The 22,870-nt window shown below is 41.6% G+C and overlaps 2 protein-coding genes and 1 pseudogene across 3 annotated transcripts in view; 1 reads left to right on the top strand and 2 right to left on the bottom strand.

Moving 5' to 3' along the window:
• Window positions 1-1,439: 1,439 nt before the first annotated feature.
• Window positions 1,440-20,772, bottom strand: IKBIP (IKBKB interacting protein). 2 transcript variants are annotated; one of them, XM_012801138.1, is made up of 3 exons: window positions 20,382-20,772; window positions 11,794-11,911; window positions 1,440-2,396 (listed from the first exon to the last, which is right to left on the bottom strand). In XM_012801138.1, exons 1-3 carry the CDS (start codon window positions 20,555-20,557, stop codon window positions 1,641-1,643), a joined length of 1,050 nt encoding a protein of 349 aa, XP_012656592.1. In that variant the 5' UTR covers window positions 20,558-20,772; the 3' UTR covers window positions 1,440-1,640. The 2 variants fall into 2 exon arrangements, with proteins under 2 accessions (XP_012656592.1, XP_003783378.1); XM_003783330.3 differs by lacking the exon at window positions 1,440-2,396 and adding an exon at window positions 5,477-7,206.
• LOC100961689 lies at window positions 13,838-14,321 on the bottom strand (annotated as a pseudogene).
• Window positions 20,773-21,179: 407 nt separating the features above from the next.
• Window positions 21,180-22,870, top strand: part of APAF1 (apoptotic peptidase activating factor 1) — a 73,179-nt gene continuing 71,488 nt past the window's right edge. The window contains exon 1 of the mRNA XM_003783326.3: window positions 21,180-21,671. The gene's annotated coding sequence lies outside the window, so the exon portion shown is untranslated. The remainder of the gene's footprint in view (window positions 21,672-22,870) is intronic.

Genomic DNA, 22,870 nt, shown 5'->3' with positions numbered 1-22,870 from the left:
GCCAATTCCTATAAATCTGTCTATACATTTGTCCCCTATTGTTTCTTTTCTTCTGGAGAATCCTAGTAACACCAGGCAACCACTGGTCTAGTTGGTCACTGTAGATTAGTTTGCATTTTCTGGTATTTTATATAATTGGAATTATTAATGCTGTCTTAAATGTTAGAACCTCCTTATCCCGCTGCTTTGGCCGCTTCTGGTCACATCATCATCACACGTGAGTTATACTGATTTAAGGCAGAGTCTCCATCTGAGGCTTGGCAAGCCCCCTTCGATTAAGACCCTACACCCCAAACTCTGCATTAGATGCCACTTCCTTAACATTTTAGGTGAACTACTTGCAATGGTCTGAATGTTTGTGTCTCCCCAAAAATTCATATGTTGAAATCCAAGGTCAGGCTTTGGGGAAGTGATTAGGTCATGAGGGAGAGGAACCCTCATGAATGGGATTTGTGCCCTTATAAAAGAGGCTCCAGAGAGGATTGAGTTTTTTGTTTGTTTGTTTTGAGATAGTCTCACTACATCACTCTCAGTAGAGTGCCTTGGTGTCATAGCTCACAGCAACCTCAAACTCCTGGGCTTAAGCGATTCTCATGCCTCAGCCTCCCAAGTAGCTGGGACTATAGGCGCCCACCACACAAGGCCCAGCTATTTTTTTGTTTGTTTGTTTAGCAGTCTTGGACGGGTTCAAACTCACCAGCCCTGGTTCACATGGCTGGTGCCCTAACTGCTGAGCTATGGGCGCCAAGCCCAGAGAGGATAGTTTAAACCTAGGAGTTTGAGGTTACAGTAAGCTATGATTGCACCACTGTACTTCAGCTTAGGCAACAAAGTGAGACCCTATCTATCTCTGAAAGAAATGGTAATAATAAAAGAGGTCCCAGAAAGCTATCTTGGCCCTTCTAAGATGCAGCTAGGAGTTGCTCCCTATGAACTGGGAAGCAGGCCCTCACAAGACACTAAACAGCCCCCTTGATTTGGACTTCCCACAGTCTGCAACAGTTGAGAAATAACTTTCTGTTATTTATAGGGTACCCAAAGTTTAGCATTTTGTCATACTGAAGCCCAACAGACTAAGACAACTACAGTTCTTCCCGTTTCCTAAAGTCATGAAGGACCCAGAAAGGCTTACCTTGTTTCCTCCCTACAGCTCACTCTATTCTCTAGTTTCTCCTCCTTTAATTGGGTAGTAAATGCAACAGGCTTGCCCCTTATGGGGCAATTCTTCAGTTAGGGCCCCAGCCACACACACTATGCCCTGGCAGCCAGTGAAGGCAAGTGGAGATTCAGATCCCGCTCTGTCTAGATTTCCCAGTCCTAGATTGGCAGACTCTGCTTCTTTCCACTTGTGTGTGTGTGTGTGTGTGTGTTGTGTGTATAAAAACGTGTATCTTGGAGGTGGTGGTGGATGACGTTCTTGCTATATAAAGTTCCAAGTATAGATTTTAGTGTATTTATTTTGGAAAGTCGAGTATTCAACCTGTTTAAAAATTTTGTTTTTACTATACAAACTAGAGCCAATTCAAAATGGCACTTACTCTGAACTATCATTATTTCTGACTTACTAGGCTTTTGATAAACACATTTAAATGGTCCTTTTTTTTTTAAAGTGACTCCAGTCCAGTCTAAACAATATCAAACTAATCTATGTCTGAAATGTGTGTTATTTCATCTTTAATATCCTCAATCTCAGCTTGGACTATTGTTAAATTAGATATTTTCTCATTTAAGAAAGCAATTTCTCTCTCTCTTTCTAGTAAGTCGGTAACCAGTCTCCCAATGCGTAGTGTCAGATCATTTACCAATGGTTCCAAACGGGAGAAGTCCTTCTTTAGGTTGTATACTTTTGGTTTTAGATCATTTGCAAAAGCCACTGTCTTCAGAACTTTAGCTCTGTCACCTTCTAAGCTTAAGAATCTATCCGTGTGCTTGTCAAAATCACTCTTGAGCTCCGTGAGTGTCTTCTTAACAGAGTTAATTCTCTGTGAATTTTCAGATGCTGTTTTCCGGAGCATTGCTGTTCGGTCAATGCTGCTTGAAAGAAGATAACCTATGTTTTTTACTGTATTTTTTTCTACTTTTTCTATTTTATTTTCTAGTTCTTGAACAGAATCTGTCAATGATGTTACATCCGTTGCTAAGCCTGAAATACGTCGTAGATCTGTTTTTACAGTTGTAATCTTAAGGCCAACATCTTTTGCCATGGAAGTTGCACTTTGGTCTACTTTTGTGATGTCTTGAGAAAGAGTTGTCAAATTACCCTTCAATATATTCTGTTTTTCAATTATCCTGTTGGACCAAGTTTTTACTTCATAAATGTCTTCCTGTAGACGCTTTAGATGAGCAATTATTTGAAAAGACTTCAGCTGTTTCATGACCGCTTCAGATTTCTGACACTATAAGAAAATATAATGTCACAATGATTACATTTCTTAAAAGCGTAACATTTAAAATTCAACTTCAGTTTTTATGTTTTCTTCACTACCATTTTAGCAGTAGCTCTTTGGAAAGGCTATGGGGAAAGATGTCTTTAAAAAAGTAAGAGCTTTTAGAACAATTTTGAGTATGTTACTAATGAATAAGGAAAGCTTCAAGTTTTTCTCTAAAATAACTATTTCTCTAATTTCTTAAACAAATGATCTTTCTTAAATGGTGTTAGGCTTACTTAGCGCATATTAACCTTTTGAGGTTATTTTGGTTAACACAGATTCAGATTTATTTCATGCAAACAAAAATGTAATATGCTCAGAACATCATTTTGATTACAACATTCAAAAGGAGCAGTTATATAGTTGCAAAAGAATTATAATGAATTGGGCAGTAGAATAGTTAATTCAGAGTAGCAACTTGCCCTCCTCATTTGAGTTTAATATATTTTAGCATTTTTCTCAATAGCATCATGCTTCATTAATTATTGTCGGAGGCGATGCCCCCAAATATATTTTTTTGGTAGAGAATTAGTTTATGAAAATGTTACTGTGGGTATGACATTAAGAAGCAGCCACAAAGAGGAAGGAAACCAAAGAGTGATTGCAAAATCACATTTTACTTTTAAGGAGAAAGTTGTGCAACACAGAGTGTTTGCCGAGACGGAGTCTCCCAAGGGTGAAAAGAGTAGATGGCTTACTTTCTTCTATTTCATTACTGGGTTATCCTTTATTAATGCATCTACTCCGGTACAGTGAATGCAGCTTAATAGCATTACACAATTGAGGTACCTCTGGAAGAGCTTAGCCTATTCTTAGAAGGTTCCTAAGGAAGAAGCTGCTTATTAATAAACCTCTTTGTTTCACCTGGTAGTTTTTAAAAGTAACTGATCATGAATTTCTACTGATCTTTTCTAAAATGAAAACTCAATACAGTGTGGTAGCAGTCCAGAAACTGTCATATTGAATTACAGTAGGACCTCTGTAAGTTGACCGTCCAAGGGACTATAACCAACTGGTCAACATATGAAGGTGGTCAACTTAAGGAACTGGGCTGCTGTACTGATAGGTACATATGGTATGTGTCTGGTCTATGAAAATTAGGTCAACTTAAGGAGTTGGTCAGTGCAGGGAGGTGATCAACTATGGAGGTTCTATTATATTTTAAAAAATTACTTAGGTGTGCACCCTTCTATAGATCAGCTGGAAGAGCGGACGATCTTAGGGCTTGTTTAAGCTATTTACCGAGGATGGATAGAAGAGTTAAAGAATCTATGAGGAGCTAAAAAAAATTGAGTATTTATCAAATTTTTATCATCTATGCAAGGTACTAGATAATCTTGTAATGGTAAATATTGCCTGGATCTATAAACACATAAAACATGGTTCATGGAAATGATTTTTAGGTCCAATCTTCTTCTTTTTTTTTTTTTTTTTTGAGACGGAGCCTCAAGCTATCCCCCTGGGTAGAGTGCTGTGCCATCACGCTCACAGCAACCTCCAACTCCTGGGCTCAAGCGAGTCTCCTGCCTCAGCCTCCCAAGTAGCTGGGACTACAGGCGCCTGCCACAACGCCTGGCCATTTTTTTTTGGTTGCAGCCATCATTGTTGTTTGGCGGGTCCGGGCTGGGGATTCGAACCCGCCACCTTAGGTGTATGTGGCTGGCGCCTTAGCCGCTTGAGCCACAGGTGCCGAGCCAGGTCCAATCTTCTTTCCAAAAACTTTGCTCAAGTATCTTTGAATTCTACAAATGTGCCTGGAAGTTTTTTTGACCTCTATGATTTAAAATCACCTAAGGCCAGAGAGATCTTGGGGATTACTTGGCAAGATTCTCTCATTGTATTTATTTATTTATTTATTGCTGTTTTGGCCACCCCCGGTATATGGGGCCAGCACCCCACTGCTTGAGCCACAGGCACCGCCCCAAATTCTCTCATTTAACTCTTTGAAAACCAAGCAAGAAAATATAAGACCCAAGGAAACACAGTGTCCAAAGCTAGGTTATAAGATTCTGACCCGGGGCTCTTCACCCTTGCTTTCCCACCCTTCCCCAGCATCTTTGATGCCGTCTTATGCTCAAGGTGCAAAAATGTGAGTTGTCTCCTCCCCTGCTGTGTAAAGCTAGGACAGATTTATAGTAAATAAATAGTGGACAGCTGACGTGAAAGGAACAGATGCTTAAAGAATTTGTAGAGCTTTTGCCGATTGTGCAAATATGAGGTAAGTGCACAAGGAAATGAGGGTTATAACTTTATAATCTGTTTTATTAGCATTAAAATAAAAGTAAACAAATAGAATTTTGTCAGTGCACACAGATAAGAACTTACACATTCAGAAGTCAAGAAATTTAATGCCAAGATTACACAAATTAATGCTATTCCCTTAATAATAGCACTTTTCCGGCTTATTTTTATGACTTGTGGCTGTCTATCATACACACTCCTAACTCTGATGTAGAAGTTGTTGGAATTCCTCCAAAAACTCGCAAATTTACAAAGTAAAACTGCCTGACTACAACTGTCTTTTGTGACTACTTTCAAGTTCCTTGTGTTTAATTCCATTGAAACCGAATTATAAAACTGGGATGCTTATTGGCAGGTAAGTAAAGAACTTCCATATGCAGTCGACTGCATTATATTATTTTGAATAAAATAAAATCAATATGTAAAACAAATTTAGTTCAGTACTTTATGAAACCTTTAAAATGATATAGTTTTAATTATCATAATTATTATCATTTATCATTATGTTACTCTTTCCTCCTTAAAATAGGCCACAGGCTGGGTTGGCACTCCTTGCTCAGTGATTAGGGTGCCAGCCACTTGTACTGGGGCTGGTGGGTTCAAACCAGGGCCTGCTAAACAACAATGACAACTACAACAACAACAACAACAAAAATTGCCGGGTGATATGGCAGGCGCCTATAGTCCCAGCTACTTGGGAAGCTGAGGCAAGAGAATTGCTAAAGCCCAGGAGTTTGTGGTTGCTGTGAGCTGTGATGTCACAGAACTCTACTGAGGGTGATATAGTGAGACTCTGTCTTAAAAGAAAAAAAAGTAGGCCACAGGCTTATTGGTATACTTTTTACTGTACATAGACTAATTTATCTAGAGATCATGTATCTAGCAAACTCAAGAGTGTAAACACAGTTAGAATCTTACCCTCTCCAAAAAAGAAGCCCAGTACACAAAGATATTTCAAAGGTTCATACTTCAAAGCATACATGCATAATTCATAGGAAAGGCCTTAAATTAGAATATATTTACTTGTATTTTAAAATTCTCCCAAGTATCTGTAACACAGTTCCGAACCTTAACAAAAAATTAAACAGTTCCCAGGCTTCATAGCTTTCAGAAAGTGCATATTAATTCATAGCCAAGGCCTGAGCCTCTCTGGCACGTTTATCTTTTAGACAGAAATTCCAATGAACTTGGTTGTCTGGATTCTTAACCTGCAGTGAATTACAAAGGAAAGCAAAGAACTGAGGCAACCAACCTCAGCTGACCTTACCAGCCACCTTGACCTTAACATACGGTGGCAGAAAATGTATAAGAAACAAAGATTTGAAAACAGCAAACTGGGGTTGTTTAATGAAGTGGTAAACACTCTTCAGTAGCTCCTCCACACCTCAATATAGTTGTGTCCAATGGAACAGGTGAAATTCATAATGATGCCCATGAATTAGAGGAAAATTATTAAGTATCTTGCTTTAAAAAGTAGAGAAACATATTTTAGAACTGTTTCTATTTAGGAATGGTTTAAATGGAATAATGTTGTAGTGTTTAAAAAGATAAGCTTCGATTATATGGATAATCCATTTGTGTGGCTATCTCATTTATTTCCCAATAATATAGGAAAAAGTGAGACATATCAAAGTAACTCAGAACCATGGAACAAATCAACGTATACATAGTAATATGGTTCCTCAGAATAAATGCAGTGAATTTAAAAATCATCAATTCCTTTATTTTCTAGGCCATATTCTTCTAAAGTCCCCTTTTCTCTTATACTTGAATATGCCGCAAAATCATGAACTTTTCCTTTGAGAACATCCAGCTCATTTTGTATCTTTAATATGCTGTTATCATACTGAATTCCTTCAAGAACTTTCTGCATCTCCATTATTTCCGACACTGCTCTCAGCATGTCATCTTCCATGTGAAACATCTGCATGGTCAAGTCTTCCATTTTCTTTTCCGTCGTGATCAGATCCTGAGAGACTTTGAGAACAGAGCGAACAGCGCTTTCGATGGTTGGCAAATGTGTCTTGCATTCTTCAACTTTGGGTTCGTAGTTGGAAAGTTTGTGCGTCAGATCTTCATCTCTGGCAAAGAGGGCGTGCTGTTCCTCTTCTAACTTCTCAACGGCTTTGGTATCGGAGCCGAGCTTCTCCTCTACCCGCAGGAGATCTTCATCTTCTTGTCTTTTTACTGTTCTAATGTTTCTTAGGGTGCTGTCTTCCAGGTCTTTTAGCCGCTCTGTGAGCAATTTTATTTCTTGCTCTGCTAAGTTTATCTGGGCAGTCACTTGAGAATGTCTGTGTTTTGCTTCTGATTTGAAAACGTCTGTGTTAACGTTCATTTCTTCCAGGCTTCTCTTCCACACGCCCGTAATATTCTGTAAGGTCTCACTCAGGTTTTGCATCTTTTGAGTGAGCGTCTCTTCACTATTCTGAATGTCATGGATGGTCCTTTGGAGGCTGGATACTTCCTGCTCAAACTGGGTCGTCAAAGACATGGCTGATGTTGCTTCCTGCAGGAGGCTGTCAGTGGACTCAAGCTGCATTTATAACACAAAACAATTCCCAAGGCTGCTTAATAATTTTGGTATTAGAGAAACACATTTTAATAATCAGGAGCATAACACAGGCCAAAGGCAAATTCTGAAGATGTCTAAAGTATCCAAGTATATCAGAATCATATTGACAAAAACCTTTCTTACTTTACTAGTTGTTTTCACAAAACAACTAGTGACTCTATGCAAGAAAAATATAGACCTGGACATGTACGCCTAGATATTTGAGTATTTTCGTGGAGGTACATTGAAAAGAAAAATGATGTTAAAGAAGCCTGATAGACATGACAATTTTTCTTTTTTACTCTAATGGAAAGTTACTTGGATGACATTTTTATGGTTATTTGGCTTTTTGGAAACTATAACTTAGTATAATGTTTGTTATCTTTTTTTATTACATCATAGCTGTGTACATTAATGTAATCATGGGGTACAATGTGCTGGTTTTACACACAATCTGAAATGCTTTCCTTAAACTGGTCAACGTAGCCTTCACGGCATTTTCTTAGTTATTGTGTTAAGACATTTATGTTCTACACCTAGTAAATTTCACATGTACCCTTGTTATCTTTCTTAAATCCTGTGATTCTGAAAGAGTTTCTGTCTGAAGAAAATGTTTTGACTAAGTTCTTTATAGAGAGGGTACTAGAATCAGATCTTACAAAGGCAAAAATGAATTACAAAAACTCTCCTCAGTTTATTGTGATAAATCAAATCAAATGGTAAAGTAGTCTAATTATCTGTAAATTATGGTAGGCCCTGGTACCTCCTAAAATGTATCTGAAATATGGAAAGGCCATGTCCAGGACCTCTGTTAGTCTATACCAGTGGTTCTCAACCTTCCTAATGCCGTGGCCCTTTAATACAGTTCCTGTGAGTCGCAACCCATAGGTTGAGAACTGCTGGTCTACACTCAAACACAGATAACAGCTTTACAGAGTACGGGAAGCTCTAGAAATGATCACTAATTTATCATATGTTTGCAGTGCTGTGGTGAAGATATATACTGAACAAGACCCAGTTCTGCCCTTAAACTGCTTAGTTTATCTGGGGAGAAATATGAGTTTGCCTGCACCATGACTGGAAAGAGCGATAGAAGCCCTTTGGGTAGAGACCCAACCCAGATTCATGGTCAAGGAACGTGCTCTAGGAATATTATATAATACCTCCCTGTAATTACTTGCTCTTTGCATCATTCTACACCAGATTAAGCTTTTAAAAACTGCTGTGCCAATCATTATATTCCATTGAAACATCTGTGATGTTTCCTAATACTTCTAGGATAAAGTCCCAAATTCTATAACTTCTCCCTATGCTATTCTTGTCTCCTCATCACTTAGTTCTGTCCCTACCTCAAGCTTCCAACCAGATTGCAGCTCCTCAGTGCAGCATTCTTCCATAGCCCTAGCTCTGACCCTGGACTCCTGTTATATCATGTACTTGCTACTTACCTGCCACTTGGCACATATAGTTTAAAACTTTTAAGTGTTTGCACTGTGCTAGATTTTGTACTGGATATAAAATATAAATATAGCATGGTTCCTGATTTTACAGTTTAATAGGGGAGACGGTGCTATAAAATCTATTAAGGGTCCACTGTGGGCCAGCTCCATTATTAGGTGTGAGGAGAATAGAGATAAAAGATGCAGTGTTTGCTCTGATGAGGAGTAAGGGAGACTAACAAACAAAATCACAATAGATTATGACTCGTGTTATGACAGGATTAGTGTAAGGAGCAGTGAGTGCTTATAGGAGAGGTATAAGGTCGGGAGGACAATGAGGAAAGGCTTAGAAGTGACTCTGAAATCTGACTCAGTAACAGGCTGATGAATTAGCCAGATGATGAAGGTGTGAAAGCTTCTACATTCCACAAGGGAAGAGACCATGTCTTCTGTCTTTTTGTAGCTCCCACAATTCAAAGTACAAAGAATTTGTTTGTGGATGTTGAGGAAGATGAATGACTCTAAGGCTTCTGGGTCTACCCCAGTGAAGACCTAAAGCGGTTCCAGGTGACAGGTGGCAACAGTTGTAACGGTACTAATATAATACCACTTGGAAATGCTGTTTAAAAATTATTTTTAATGTACACATGTGACCATATAAGCTCTTTTAAAAATTAATTCTGAGAAAAATTAATTCATTGGTAAGGTTCTACTAGCAGTATTCTGAACTTTTATTTTTAATTATTACGGGTACATAATAGTTGTATATCTTTATAGGATGCATGTGAAGTTTGGACACAGGTAGATATAATGTGAATTAACCAAATCAGGGTTGAGGTGGCCACGACCTCAGGTGTTTATCACCCTCTGGTGTTAGGAACATTCTTTGAGTTATGTCAAAGTCCACTTTAACTTATTGTTGATTGTACTCACTCTGCTGACTAGCACTATTTTGAAGAGGCAAACTTATCTTCACCTAAGGTGGTTCCCTGTTTAGGCTGTTCACCAGAGCAGCCCTGTCATCTAAACGCAGGACACCACAGGTAGGACAAGATCAACTTTTCAGGATAATAAACCTCAACATTTAATCTACAAAATATTTAGTGACTAGTCTAGCGCAATAACTAGCATTTATGGGCTGCTAATATATTCCAACAGTTTTTTACTTTCTTAAAAAAGAGCTAATCCCTGAATTTATTAGTGCTTGCACATTTGCAAAGAACTTGTCTATATACTAAATCCTAACTTAACATTGTCCATAGTTTCTTGGAGTCTGCAACTTTGTGCTCAATGACATATAATAAAACTAATGTTTTTGTATCCATGTTATAATGAGAGGATATTGACTAAAATGTTATTTAAGGATCTGTTGTATGTCATTCCACTCAACTCAAATTTTCTAAGTACTTGTTGATGATATTAAGTATTAGATCTTATCTGATTCTTATTTCTCATTTAATAAATGTTGAAATAGAGGCCACGAGAAGTGAAAGTGCTTTGCAGAGGTCACACAGTTGTGATGAGAGCTACATTTAGCTAGTTGCCCCCCTGACTGCATTATGCTGGTCTTGAAGGCCAGCAAAGTAAAAGGTAGCACTGATTACTCCCAGGGCAGAAGAGGAGGGGGCAAGCTACGAAAAGATTGAATGTTTCTGAACTCGACGATATTTTAAAATTTGCTTCAAAAGCATATTAATTGTCAAGAAAAGTTTTCATTTAAAAAGGAAATCAATTTTGTTCAAAATTTGTTTTTCAATAGCTTTTAATTGAACATACCAGGTTTCTATCTCCTGGAACTTTTTCTATCAGTGTGTTAGAGTGCTCCCAATAACTGCAACCAGAGTATAACTTGAGTCCTATGTCAAAATACCAACTCCTGTGCAGCTCCTTCCCAGAATCCCCTAAACGCACCCTTCCTGGAATCTCTTGACATGGGTCAGGGATGCTAATTTTCATGCATGGCTTTTCTTTTCTGGGGGATCATATGTTCATCCTGTGCATGAGGTTGTGGAGACTTAGACCTCTTGTTTTGTTTTGTTTTGTTTTTTTGAGACAGAACCTCAGGCTCTCCCCCTGGGTAGAGTGCTGTGGCATCACAGCTCATAGCAACCTCCAACTCCTGGGCTCAAGCGAGTCTCCTGCCTCAGCCTCCCAAGTAGCTGGGACCACAGGCGCCCGCCACAACGCCTGGCTTTTATTTTTGGTTAGAGCCATCATTGTTATTTGGCGGGCCTGGGCTGGATTCGAACCCGCCACGTTAGGTGTATGTGGCTGGTACCGTAGCCACTTTAGCCACAGGCGCCGAGCCAGACCTCTTGTTTTTATAACATCCCTGCCCATGATGGTGCCAAGTACAAATCCTTGTCTACCTTAGGACATGAGTAAGAGTTTAGTGAATGAATAAATGAATAAATAAATAAGGCGTATTTCCTTCCCAGTGATCCCTGGTCCCTAGTAGTTAGACAAGGCCCGCATGATGCCTTAGTGATCACAGCTGGCTGGCCCTCTCCTGAGAGGTGAAGGAGTTACAAAATGTTTCTCTCACATTTCTAAGAATCACAGTAATAATGTGCCTGGTGGAAATCGGCATTAGCAACTTGAAGAAAAGCACCACAGACATGGTGTTAATTTTAATTTTCATTAGAACGCTTATTTGGCCATACGATCGATACTTACTTTTAGACTAGTCATTGTTATACTCATACACATATAATCTTAAAAAGTGGAAAGTAAGGAAAAAATTGATTTTTCCTGATAAGTGCTGTTTATATCTTAATTTTGTTCCTAAAGATCGACCATATTTTCAGTGCTCTAGATATCTAAGACTTACGTAGGAAATTAATATCATATCACTGTAAACATGTTGGCTTTTTTCGATAACAGAAACTGTTATATAAGTATATAAAAATCTTTAGATGGCCTAATAATGTAAAGATTCGCTTATCTTTCAAAATGCAATCTGGGTATAAAATGGATCAGGAGGACACTATCAAGAGATAGGAAGAACAATGAGAATTACAATATAACGGTCTTAAAAGACAGGAAGAAAGATGTTCTCAGCTGTGGTAGAGGAATGGTAGTAAGAAAATGAAATGAGAAAACCTCCCCGGAGAAGTCGATTAAGGATTACCTTTTCTGAAATTAAAGTGATTTTACTTTGAAGGCCTTGGAACTCGTTGGTTTTTATTTTCAGTAACTGGTATTGGTTTTCCACTTTTGCAAACTTTTCTGACTGCTGAAATACAAACCTGGAAAAGAAAAAAAATATCAGGGATGCCTAATTTTTAAACCTGAATTTCAGAAGAGTATCCTATCCACGTGTGGTAAGAACGACAGACATTCAGGCGTGGACAGCTGCAGCTTTTGATGGTTTACTTCAACAGACATTCAGCTGTGCCTGCAGTGCGCTGGGTGTCAGTTTAGCTCATGCAAAGATGAGTGGTTACTCCTGTCCACAGTTCAAAGCCCAGGGAGGGAGGCAGTGATAGGTGCATGCACAAGGAATATTTTGGAGGAAGGCATGGAGGACAATTACATTTAGAATGAGCTCTTTGATCTCTATTTTTCTCCAGGCCATATTTGGGCAATATAAGAAAAGTGTTTTTATGCTGAAATAGAAGCAGTAAGGGTTATCTTTAAAAATATTTAGAAACTAAAATGAGAAGAGTAGACTAATAAAAAGCAGTGGCGTGAGAGGAAGAGTGGGATGACAGAGACTAAAAGTTGTAAAATGACAGCAAGGTTTTAAGAAGAGCTATGAAGCAAAGAGAGCCATTGACAAAGAGAGGACAGGACATGTGCAATGTAAGATGTAGAAACTATACGACTGGTTATATGCAACAATACAGCTCATATACCTATAATTTAGATGTCATTCTATTTTTTTCTTTTTTTGAGACAGAGTCTCATTATGTCGCCTTCGGTAGAGTGCTGTGGCATCACAGCTCACAGCAACCTCAAACTCTTGAGTTTAAGTGATTCTCTTGCCTCAGCCTCCCACATAGCTGGGACTACAGGTGCCTGCCACAAAGCCTGGCTACTTTTTTTTGTTGTAGTTGTCATTGTTGTTTAGCAGGCACTGGCTGGTTTGAACCCGCCAGCCCCAATGTATGTGGCTGGCGCCCTAACCACTGAGCTATGGGTGCCAAGTCTGGATGTTATTCTAAATTGGAGTTTATTCTTCATCTACTAAAAAGTAAAAAGCAGAAGCGTTAAAAAAAGCCACCCCGATCTATAAAACAATAAATCAATATCTGTTTGTACAGGAGTTGAAATGACCAAGTACAAAAGAAATCTAATACCATTGTGTGTATCTACTTTAACTCAATAATTCGGGCTCAGAAAAAACAGGAGTTGAAATTCTTTGTATATTGAGTCATCAAAAAAGCAATGGAGCATAACCATGAGAAGTGCCTGCCTAAATCACAGTACCCAGCCCAGTAATTTAGAAGGTTCACTGCATATTGTACTCATCTGGTAGCTTTAAGAAAGGCTATGTGTGGGTCTCACCTGCAAAGATTCTCACTTAATTGGTGTGGGAATGAGGCTTGGATATTGGAAATTTTAAGAGTGTCCCAAGTAATCTGAGTATACACCCAAGCCGAGAAGCACTAATTGACCATGTTTTGTAAAATCCATGTCCACAGGAAGGCAAATATTTAAAGATCCCAAAGCTTAAAGGAGAGATGAAAGAATTTTCTGAGTGTGGCCATCTGAGCTTCGTTTCACGCTTGCAAAAATGGTGATGTTTTGAACTTAGAAGTGGCATTATTACGGTGACTGTTGCTGAAAAACCGTCCACGGCTAAAACAGATTTTTTGCTTTGTAATTAAATATTTCCAATGCTGGATGAAATGAAATTTCTTTTGATGATGCTGGTTAATGTCTATCACATGAGATACTTGTAATTCCAGGTTACATAATTAGCCCAGATAGACATTTTTCCTGTGTGCCAGTTAATACCTTTATAACTTCAGGTTATTAGAAAACACTATTATCCTAATTTTCAAAGATAGATGAGTAAACATAATTCTTTTTTCTGTTCGGCTTAAAAATATTAGAGATCTAGATTGTTATTAGATCCATAAACAAAAACAATTTTAAAAAGCGGTCATAATATAAAATAGCAGCTCCCAGGAACTTCTTCAAGTTTCCTCGTCAGAAGTTGACTCAGTTCAGTCTGCCTCATTCTTGGAAGCCTCATCAAAAGTCTCCACAGGATCTGGAACTTCATCACCATCCTCCTCTCCAGTAGCAAGTGGTGCTTTTCCATCCACAGATTGTTCAGGCAGAGCTTCAGCCAGCCTCCCCAGGCTAGTCAGACTGTCTGCGCCGAGCTGGTTTAAGATGCTGGGTAGCATTTCTATCAGCTGAGTGGTCTCAGCCTGGCCTGTAAAGGGAAGGTGTTTGCTGCCAGAGAGGCCTGAACTTGAGGGTTGTTAAAGTGGGTCACTGTTCCTTGGTTTGTAAACATATTCGCCTCTTCAGTACCAGAGATACTGTTTACCCCTAACTTCTTTAAGGAGAACTGAAGTTTTTTATCATCTGCTGTAGCTGTTCTGTGAACCACCTTCTTCTTTCTGAGAGCAGTTCCTTTCCCACCACTGTGCACTTGTGCCGGCAGTGTGGTTTCTCTTGGTTCATGATAGTTTCTCTCATCTTGTGGGAGCGTAAAGGGGGCTGCACGGGGGACTAGGGTTGGCGCTTTGGGGGTCTTGGGTTTAAACCAGCTGTTTAAGCGCACACACGTGGAGACGCAAGATGGCAGCTAGAGCAACATCATTCTTTTTTCATTTGCTGTCTCATTTTTGGCTTTTAAGAGTTATTTTTTTCCTGGTGGTGCTTGTGGCTCAGTGGGTAGGGCACCGGCCCCATATACCGAGGGTGGCGGGTTCAAACCCAGCCCCGGCCAAAATGCAACAAAAAAATAGCTGGGCATTGTGGTGGGCACCTATAGTCTCAGCTATTCGGGAGGCTAAGGCCAAAGAATCACCTAAGCCCAAGAGCTGGAGGTTGCTGTGAGCTGTGACGTCACAGCATTCTACCAAGGGGGATAAAGTGAGACTCTGTCTCTAAAAAAAAAAAAAGAATTATTTTTTTCCTTCAGAGTATAGGTGTATCTGACCAGCAGATAGAGACCAAAGAGAGAGAGATCAGCCTGAAAAGAGTTATTGGGACTAGTTTTAAGATCTGTTACTCCATAACATCACATCATGAACTTATACTTTTGATCAGCAAGTTTATTCACAATGAAATTATTATAAAGGAGACTTTTGTGTGAAAGTTGATCTACTACAGAAACCACGTTACGTGACTTTTGATTTTATTACATATTTTTCATGTTGCCTACCTAACCATTACATAAAAGCTTGAAGAAAACCATGTCAGGTCAGTGGATCATTTCTGATTTTTTTTTAATGTTTACCTTTCACTGAAATTAAAAAAAAATTACCCTTCCTATGTAAGAATGGTGCACACAAGAAAAAGATATGCACAAATGTGACAGTGCTTGTGACAAAAAAAAAAAAAAAAAAGAAGTGGTGGCTCTGTGCCCATAGCTCAGTGGTTAGGGCATCTGCCACATGCACCAGGGCTGGTGGGCTCAATGACAACTACAACAGCAACAAAAAATAGCCGGGCACCCGTAGTCCCAGCTACTTGGGAGGCTGAGGCAAGAGAATCACTTAAGCCCAAGAGTTTGAGGTTGCAATGAGCTGTGACGCCACGGCACTCTACCCAGGGTGACATAGTGACTGTCTCAAAAACAAAAAACAAAACTGCAGTGGACTCTGGTGCTGATGAGTTAAAACGTATTTTTCTCTCATATGTGCCAGGCATATTCTAAGTGTTCTATAAATAGTAATTGATTTAACATTAAGGAAGAAGATCCAAGTTTTCAAATCAGCATCCGTGTTAGTGCCTAAGGCGCTTTATTTCCTTTTTAGGAGTCAGAGGCATATTCTAATAGGAGCCGTTTCCAGTCTTCCCCCTGAGATGAGGGCAAAAGACAAAAGAAAGAGTGCGCTAAGGGGTACCGCTTCTAGTAGAAGGAAGAAAAGGACTATAAGGACCAGGGGTTTCTGTATTGAGGATCTTGGGTTTTTTGTTTTTGGATTACTGTCAAAGGGACCCAACATATTGTTTGAGCGGGTAGTCGGACTCCCTTGGCTCTGTCATTTACTAGCTGTATAACCACCTTGGGCAAGTTAAATAAGTTACTATTGTTTCCTCACCTGTAATGGGAGGATAATGCTTCATACTTTATAGGGTTGTTGGAAGAGATTAAGCAGGTTCCAAATACCGTCACCCTTTCTTTTTGCGACAGAGCCTCAAGCTGTCACCCTGGGTAGAGTTCCGGTGGCATCACAGCTCACGGCAACCTCCAACTCCTGGGCTCAAGCGATTCTCCTGCCTCCACCTCCCAAGTAGCTGGGACCACTGGCGCCCACCACAACTCCCGGCTGTTTTTTGGTTGTAGCCGTCATTGTTGTTTGGCGGCCCGGGCTGTATTCGAACCCTAACAGGTCAGGTGTATGTGGCTGGCGCCTTAGGCGCTTGAGCCACATTCAGCCTTTATTTTGGACTATGTGCAGCTGCTAGTCCATCCCTCCTTTGGTTGTACAAAGCAGCAGAGTTCTCTTCTATTTGCACTTGATAGAAACCCCACGACTTTTCCTCTTTGAACACTAACCATAACCCAGGTTGGGTTTATAATAAATGGAGGATAGAACAGATTGCACGTCGCTAAAGGACAAGGACTCTCTTACCCTGTTTTGGGACCTCTTCTACCGTATCACATAGGTAAAACTTTGTGAAAGTTATTAGATAAGGAATGCATAATCAGTGTGTGTCGCCTCCACACAGCTCCTTTGGGATCCTTAGTTGGTGACTGTCTGCGGGACTGGCCAGGTCTTGCCCTGGCTCTATGCTATCTTGCTTGGGAACAATTACCTTTACGTGCCTGAGGCCTATTCGCCTTAGCAGAAGGGAGAGAAACAGAGTAAATCTTAGGAGTCTTCTTTGAGCGATGGCGGCAGACGCCCTGCGAGCAGGAGAAGGGAGCGAAGTCCGTGAAAGAACAGCATGCACGCTCCCCACTCCCCTCTCCTGCGGGTACTTACAGACGTGATCCCGTGATCCCGTGGACAGCCGAATCCCTTCCCCATGCCCTATGACTAAGGTGTTACATTACAGAGTTGTTAAGGGTGTTTCTTATAATTACAGAAGCTTAGCTCCAGCTTCTCCTTTCCTTGAGCAATATGGTCTGCTACTGGTGAGAGCTGATTGAAGAGTTATAAATACAGGATTTCCTCTATTTCAATTTCATAATGAAAAGAGGCAAATAACCAAAGGAAGCTGTTGGTGTGGACCTTCTGCAAAAAAGGAAGTTCCAAGGCCACTATTAAGATCAGTTCTCATTTAGCCTACTTTATAGTCGGCTACAGCCTCTTTTTTTTTAGCACTATACCTAACGTTCAGGAAAATATTGACCATATGCCATTTTTTAAAAGCAGGGCATTTAAAGTATAACCCTGTCTTTTAGATACAATTCTAACAGAAAAAAGCTAGAAATGGAGTTAACCAAGATTTTATAGTATAGATGATTTATAGAGAAAGTTATTTATTTTTTTTTTTTTTTTGAGACAGAGTCTCAAGCTGTCCCCCTGGGTAGAGTGCCGTGGCATTACAGCTCACAGCAACCTCCAAGTCCTGGGCTCAAGCGAGTCTCCTGCCTCCGCCTCCCAAGTAGCTGGGACCACAGGCGCCCGCCACAACGCCCGGCCATTTTTTGGTTGCAGCCGTCATTGTTGTTTGGCGGGTCCGGGCTGGGGATTCGAACCCACCACCTTAGGTGTACGTGGCTGGCGCCTTAGCCGGTTGAGCTATAGGCGCCGAGCCTATAGAGAAAGTTATATTGGATAATACAGAAAAAAACTGGAGTCATGACTTCCAAGAGCTTCTTGAACATAATTATCACAAATGCTATATAAAACTTTTACCAAAGCAATTTAAAAATCTGTTGGAATTTCTAGAAGGATCTTAAAATTTTTACATGGAATTTCCAGTTGATTAATATTATATAATAACCTTGTGCCAAAAATTTTCCGTCTTGTTCAGTAACTTCACAACTTTTTAACTTACTTTTTTTTTTTTTTTGAAGACAAAAGTCTCATTTTGTTGCCCTCGGTAGAATGCCCCGCCGTCAGAGCTCACAATAATCTCAAACTGTTGGGCTTAAGCGATCCTCTTGCCTCAGCCTCCCAAGTATCTGGGACTACAGGTAACCACCACAAGGCCCAACTAGGTTTTAGAGATGGGGTCTCCCTTTTGTTCAGGCTGGTCTCAAACCCCTGAGCTCAAGCCATCTACCCACCTTAGCGTCTTAGAGGGTTAGGATTACAGGCGTCAGCCATTGTGCGTGGCCCTATAACTTTCTGAAAGTAAAATCTCTTCAATCCTATCTGAACATTTTTCACAACACCTTATATGACACATTCATGCCATATAGCTCTGGACAACTGTTAGAGATGATATTTATTGTCAAGTTGACACAGGATGATATATTAGGACTTTATGTAGCAAAGAGAAGATACTGAAGTAACACACTTCAAAGTTTTTATGTATTATTTCTGTTTTCTTTCCAAACAAGGATCCAAATATGAAGGGTATGAAGATACTGATAGAGCGAGGTGCCTTGAAATCCTCCTTGGGCAGTGGAAGAGTTCAGATTTTTTTCTCCCAACTTAATCAAACAATAGTAAGAGGATGGATAAACAGTGTTTAAGTGTATACACGTAGGGACATATGTTTTCTGTAGCAAAAGATTTCACAAGACCAATTAAGAGTTAAATATTTTAATAACAAGTATAGAATCCACCTGTTTAAAAAAATATGTATTTTTTTGAGATAGAGTCTCCCTCTATCACCCTGGGTGGAGTGTTGTGGTGTCATAGCTCACAGCAACATCAAACTCTTGGGCTCAGGTAGTCCCCTTGCCTCCGCCTTCCAAATAGCTGGCACTACAGGCACTTAACCACAATGCCTGGCTAATTTTTCTATTTTTAGTAGAGATGGGGTCTCACTCTTGCTCAGGCTGATTTCAAACTTGAGCACAAGCAAGGCACCCGCCTCAGCCTCCCAGAGTGCTGGGATTATAGGCATGAGACACCAGTCCTGGCCTAAAAAATAATTTTTGATTTAGTATTATTTTATCATTTTCCAAAGACATTCAGTAACAGTAAATTCCTGAGTTGAAGCATCTACTTTTCAAGGTTTATTCCCTTAAAATTTACTTTCCTAGTAGAACTTTCTCCCAGGACCGTAACTAACTCCCCAATACAAAAAGGTATTAGGTCATGCATTTTAAGACATGAGAGCAGTTTGTTTACAACAGTAAATTCAGTACACTTACTCTCTTCAGATCAAAATTAAAACATCCCAATCCCATATTATTAAAATAACTACCTTGTTTGAAAAGAGCATTTAATAATCAATATTTCATTTTATTATAACAAATCTTTTGTTAAGTTTGAAAACCACACGACTTGGGATGAGTCACCAGTTAAGTATAATTCCAAATGCACTAGTTTCAAAAATGCACTAGACTTCCAAGATTTCTTCTAGAATTCCATTACTCTGGAACATTGACAAATTATCTTATTAAGTACTTTACAAATTGGTGGAAAATGGAGAACAATTCTATTAAAATGACAGTGTTGTTATTAAAATAATGACATAGGTTATTCCTTAAGAAAATGAGGAAAATAAATTTTTTTTTTTTTTTTTGAGACAGGTCTCACTGTGTTGCTCAGGCTAGAGTGCTGTGGCCTTAGCCCAGCTCACAGCAACCTCAAACTCCTTGGGTGAAGTGAGCCGCCTGCCTCAGCCTCTCCAGTAGAGTGTGCCACCATACCTGACTAATTTTTCTTTTTCTTAGATATGGGGTCTTGCTATGTTGCCCAGGCTGGTCTTGAATCCTGGCCTCAAGTGATCCTCCCAGCTTGGCTTCCCAAAGGCATGAGTCACCGGCCCCCGGCCATTAAGTTAGTTTTAAAGTTATTTCTAATATTCACGTTTCCTATAATACCAAGTAAATTTCTATTTCCTTAGTTTAAAAACTGTTTAGCTATTAAGTGAACCCAAGCTCTATACTTTTGTAGCTTGACAATATTAAAGTTCAATCTGTAACTCAGGAAAAGACCTGAAATTCATAGCGCATAAACAACAAAATGTAAGAAATCCTCCAAACTTTGCTATTATTACATATAACACTGCTTTGAGATCATAATGAACTCTTTTAATTAAAGTTGCTTCATTAGGCAAGTGTGATGGGGGCAAATTTGTCTCCAAAAACTGCACAGCAGACAGGAAGCAACGGTTTCTTAACGTGGAAGCTCCCGGCGCGTAGTAGGTGTTTCAGAAAGCGTGGTCGACTCCGCAGCTCTTAAGAAATGGATGACTTGCTCCCATACCAACCCCTTAGTGTTAGTACAGTTGAGCGATAGGGTCATGCTACTGATACCGAGAACGAATGAGTGATCAGAAACGAGCCAATAACAAAAAGTTGGGCTGCGTCCTTCCTCTGGGATCGTAGCAAAGTAACAAACAGAAGCCACAAGTCTGGGGGTTGGAGGTTAGCGGGATGCCCGACCGGGTGGGAACCTGAGGAGCAGGTCGCACAGCAGGCCGGCCACGCCGGGAGGCCTCGCGTCCACTTACCAGGCCAGGCCCAGGCACGTCCCCAGCGACAGCAGGCTCAGGCCCGTTCGGGGGTCCGCCCAGCACCCCCCTCCGCCGCCCCGGACCTCCGGGCTCTTTCCGCCCTCATTCCGCTTCCCCGGCTCCGCTGGGGTTCCCTTGGGTCCCGACTTCTTCCGACTCTTCACCTCGGACATATCTAGAGGTCCTAAGCACTACACACTCAGAGGGAGGGGGACGTGGCCGCCTAGGCGTCCCCGGGCAGCCTCGGCCGTGACCGCGCCCCCTCATAGACTTGGCGCCGCCCAGAAACCAACCCCTTCTTCTACCGGCCCTTCCCGCTGCTTCACAGAGCCTCAGCCACCGTTCGCTGGGCCCTTCAGTTGCTGCGGACTCCTACTCAACCACCCACTTTTTCTTTGAAACTGACGCAACTCGCGGAAATTGAAACTCCCGGGAGCGCGCAGGCGGCTGGGAAGCGCGGTTCCGAGGCAGGACGGGGCCGCGCGCGCCCGCGCCACGTCGAATGCGCCACCGCCCCAGCCCTTCCCTCATAGGAACGCGGCGCGTCCCTGAGCTTTAGCCCCGCCCCCTGCCGCGGGGCGGGCGGGCACTTCCCCATACGCGCGCGGGCACGACGAGGGCGGGAGCGCGCGCGGCGGTGGCTGCCCCTAGAGGTTCAGAGGGGTGTGTTTATTTGCATGCGCGGGCACGCGCTGTCCGGGAAGGGCTAGCTGGGCGGGAGGGGTGAGCCGGCCGGCCGGGCGGGCGGCCGGGCGGGCGGGGCGGGGCGGGGTTTGACTGCTCCGTAGTCCTGAGGCGGACCGGAGGAGATAAGAAGGAGGCGCTAATGTTTGCTCTCTGGGTTGAAGGGGCGAGGGAACCAGAGGCGAGGAGTCTGGGCCATCAGCGACCCGCCAAGACTTGAACTAGCCGCGGCGGCGTCCGGAGTGGCTCCTGGGGGTGCAGCCGCCGCCGGGGGACGGAGTGCCAGGCCCAGCGGCCCGCTTCCCTTTGTGTCCAGGGGCAGGGGCCACGGGAGGGCGGCCCGCTGGCCGGGCCTCCCCTCGGCACGCCGGGCTGTGGGGTCCGGCTGCGGTGTAGACGCCTACCTCCCCTCCCCTCCAAGGTCCCCGGGGGTCTTCCTGTGTCCCCGTGCTACGGAGACCCAGGCGAGGCGCTTGTGAGACGGGGACTTGCCCTGGAGCACAGGGCACACGGAGAACCTGAATTCCATGTCCAAAGCCACTGTGCCATTCCCTCCAATCGGCCTTGATTTCTCAGTCTGTCCCCGCGGGGACGCTCTTCCAGGTAAGACCTCGGCGCCAAGGTTTGGGTAAGTTTACCTGCTTGCTTTTCTGCCGCGGCCAGGTTCCTTGGAAGCTCAGTAGCAGATGCAGGGTCTGAGAATTCGAGGGACGTGGAATATTTGATAGCTATGCTGCTCCTGTACCAGGAAGAGAAATTATCTGAATGAGTTAGTAGAAAACTATTGAGGTTTTCTTGGACGAACTTAGTGTACTTTTTAAAATTTTATATCAATGAAGAGTTTTGACTTAACATTTGATATGGTTGCAAAAAGTGCAACACTTTTAGAATTCTATTTCATTTTGTGCAGTTCTAAGATGTGTTTAAAATTTACGTATTTAAGTTTAATAGGGTTAGGTAAAGTTGGAAATTGGTTTCAGAAGACCAAAGACTGACCATTTGCTTAGCAGTTACTGGGCATAACCTAACAATTCATTTTTCTTTTGTCAGTATAGAAGCTTGATAATCATTACCCGTCTTCTGTGAGCTCTAAATTACTTGTGTCTCTGTTTTTACACGTTGGACATTCACATTCTAATTTCCTTTTTTTCTTTCATGAGATTGTGAGTTCCTTCAGGGGTATTACCTAATCTTCCCTGTAGTCTCAGTGGCAGACACACAAGGGGCTCAAATGTGTATGAATGAATAAGCCCATTTAGGTACTTTCAGTGTACACATGCACGTTGGATGGAGTTCAGTTAATGTTTTAAAATCTTAGAGGCATCCTGAACATGGAAAAATTTGCCTTATATTTGAAATACAGTTGCCGGCACCCTACTCCTCTGAGCCACAGGCACTGCCTGTTCCTGCCTTCTTAATACAAGAAATGGCCTCAGAGTATTTCCTGTGCTTTCTGAGAAATGTGTTTACCAGTGAAGACATAGAGCTGACACCTTGAGTGAGAACTAATGATCTCAACAATGCTCTATTTAGTCTTATGTTGGGTAATGAAAGCAAGTTTCTAAACATTAAGACTTTAGTATAAGCTCAGTGCCTGTAGCTCAGTGGTTAGGCACCAGCCACATACACTGAAGCTGGCAGGTTCGAATCCAGGCAGGTTTGGGCCTGCCAAACAACAACTACAACCGAAAAATAGCTGGGTGTTGTGGCGGGCACCTGTAGTCCTAGCTGCTTGGGAGGCTGAGGCAAGAGAATCGCTTAAGCCCAAGAGGTTGAGGTTGCTGTGAGCTGTGACGCGACAG

Source organism: Otolemur garnettii, unplaced genomic scaffold, assembly GCF_000181295.1.
Source record: "Otolemur garnettii isolate 467f Iridium unplaced genomic scaffold, OtoGar3 scaffold00007, whole genome shotgun sequence".
NCBI classification, from domain to species: Eukaryota; Metazoa; Chordata; class Mammalia; order Primates; family Galagidae; genus Otolemur; species Otolemur garnettii.
Note: the sequence above shows the minus strand (reverse complement) of the source record. Positions and strands in the feature narration are given on the sequence as shown.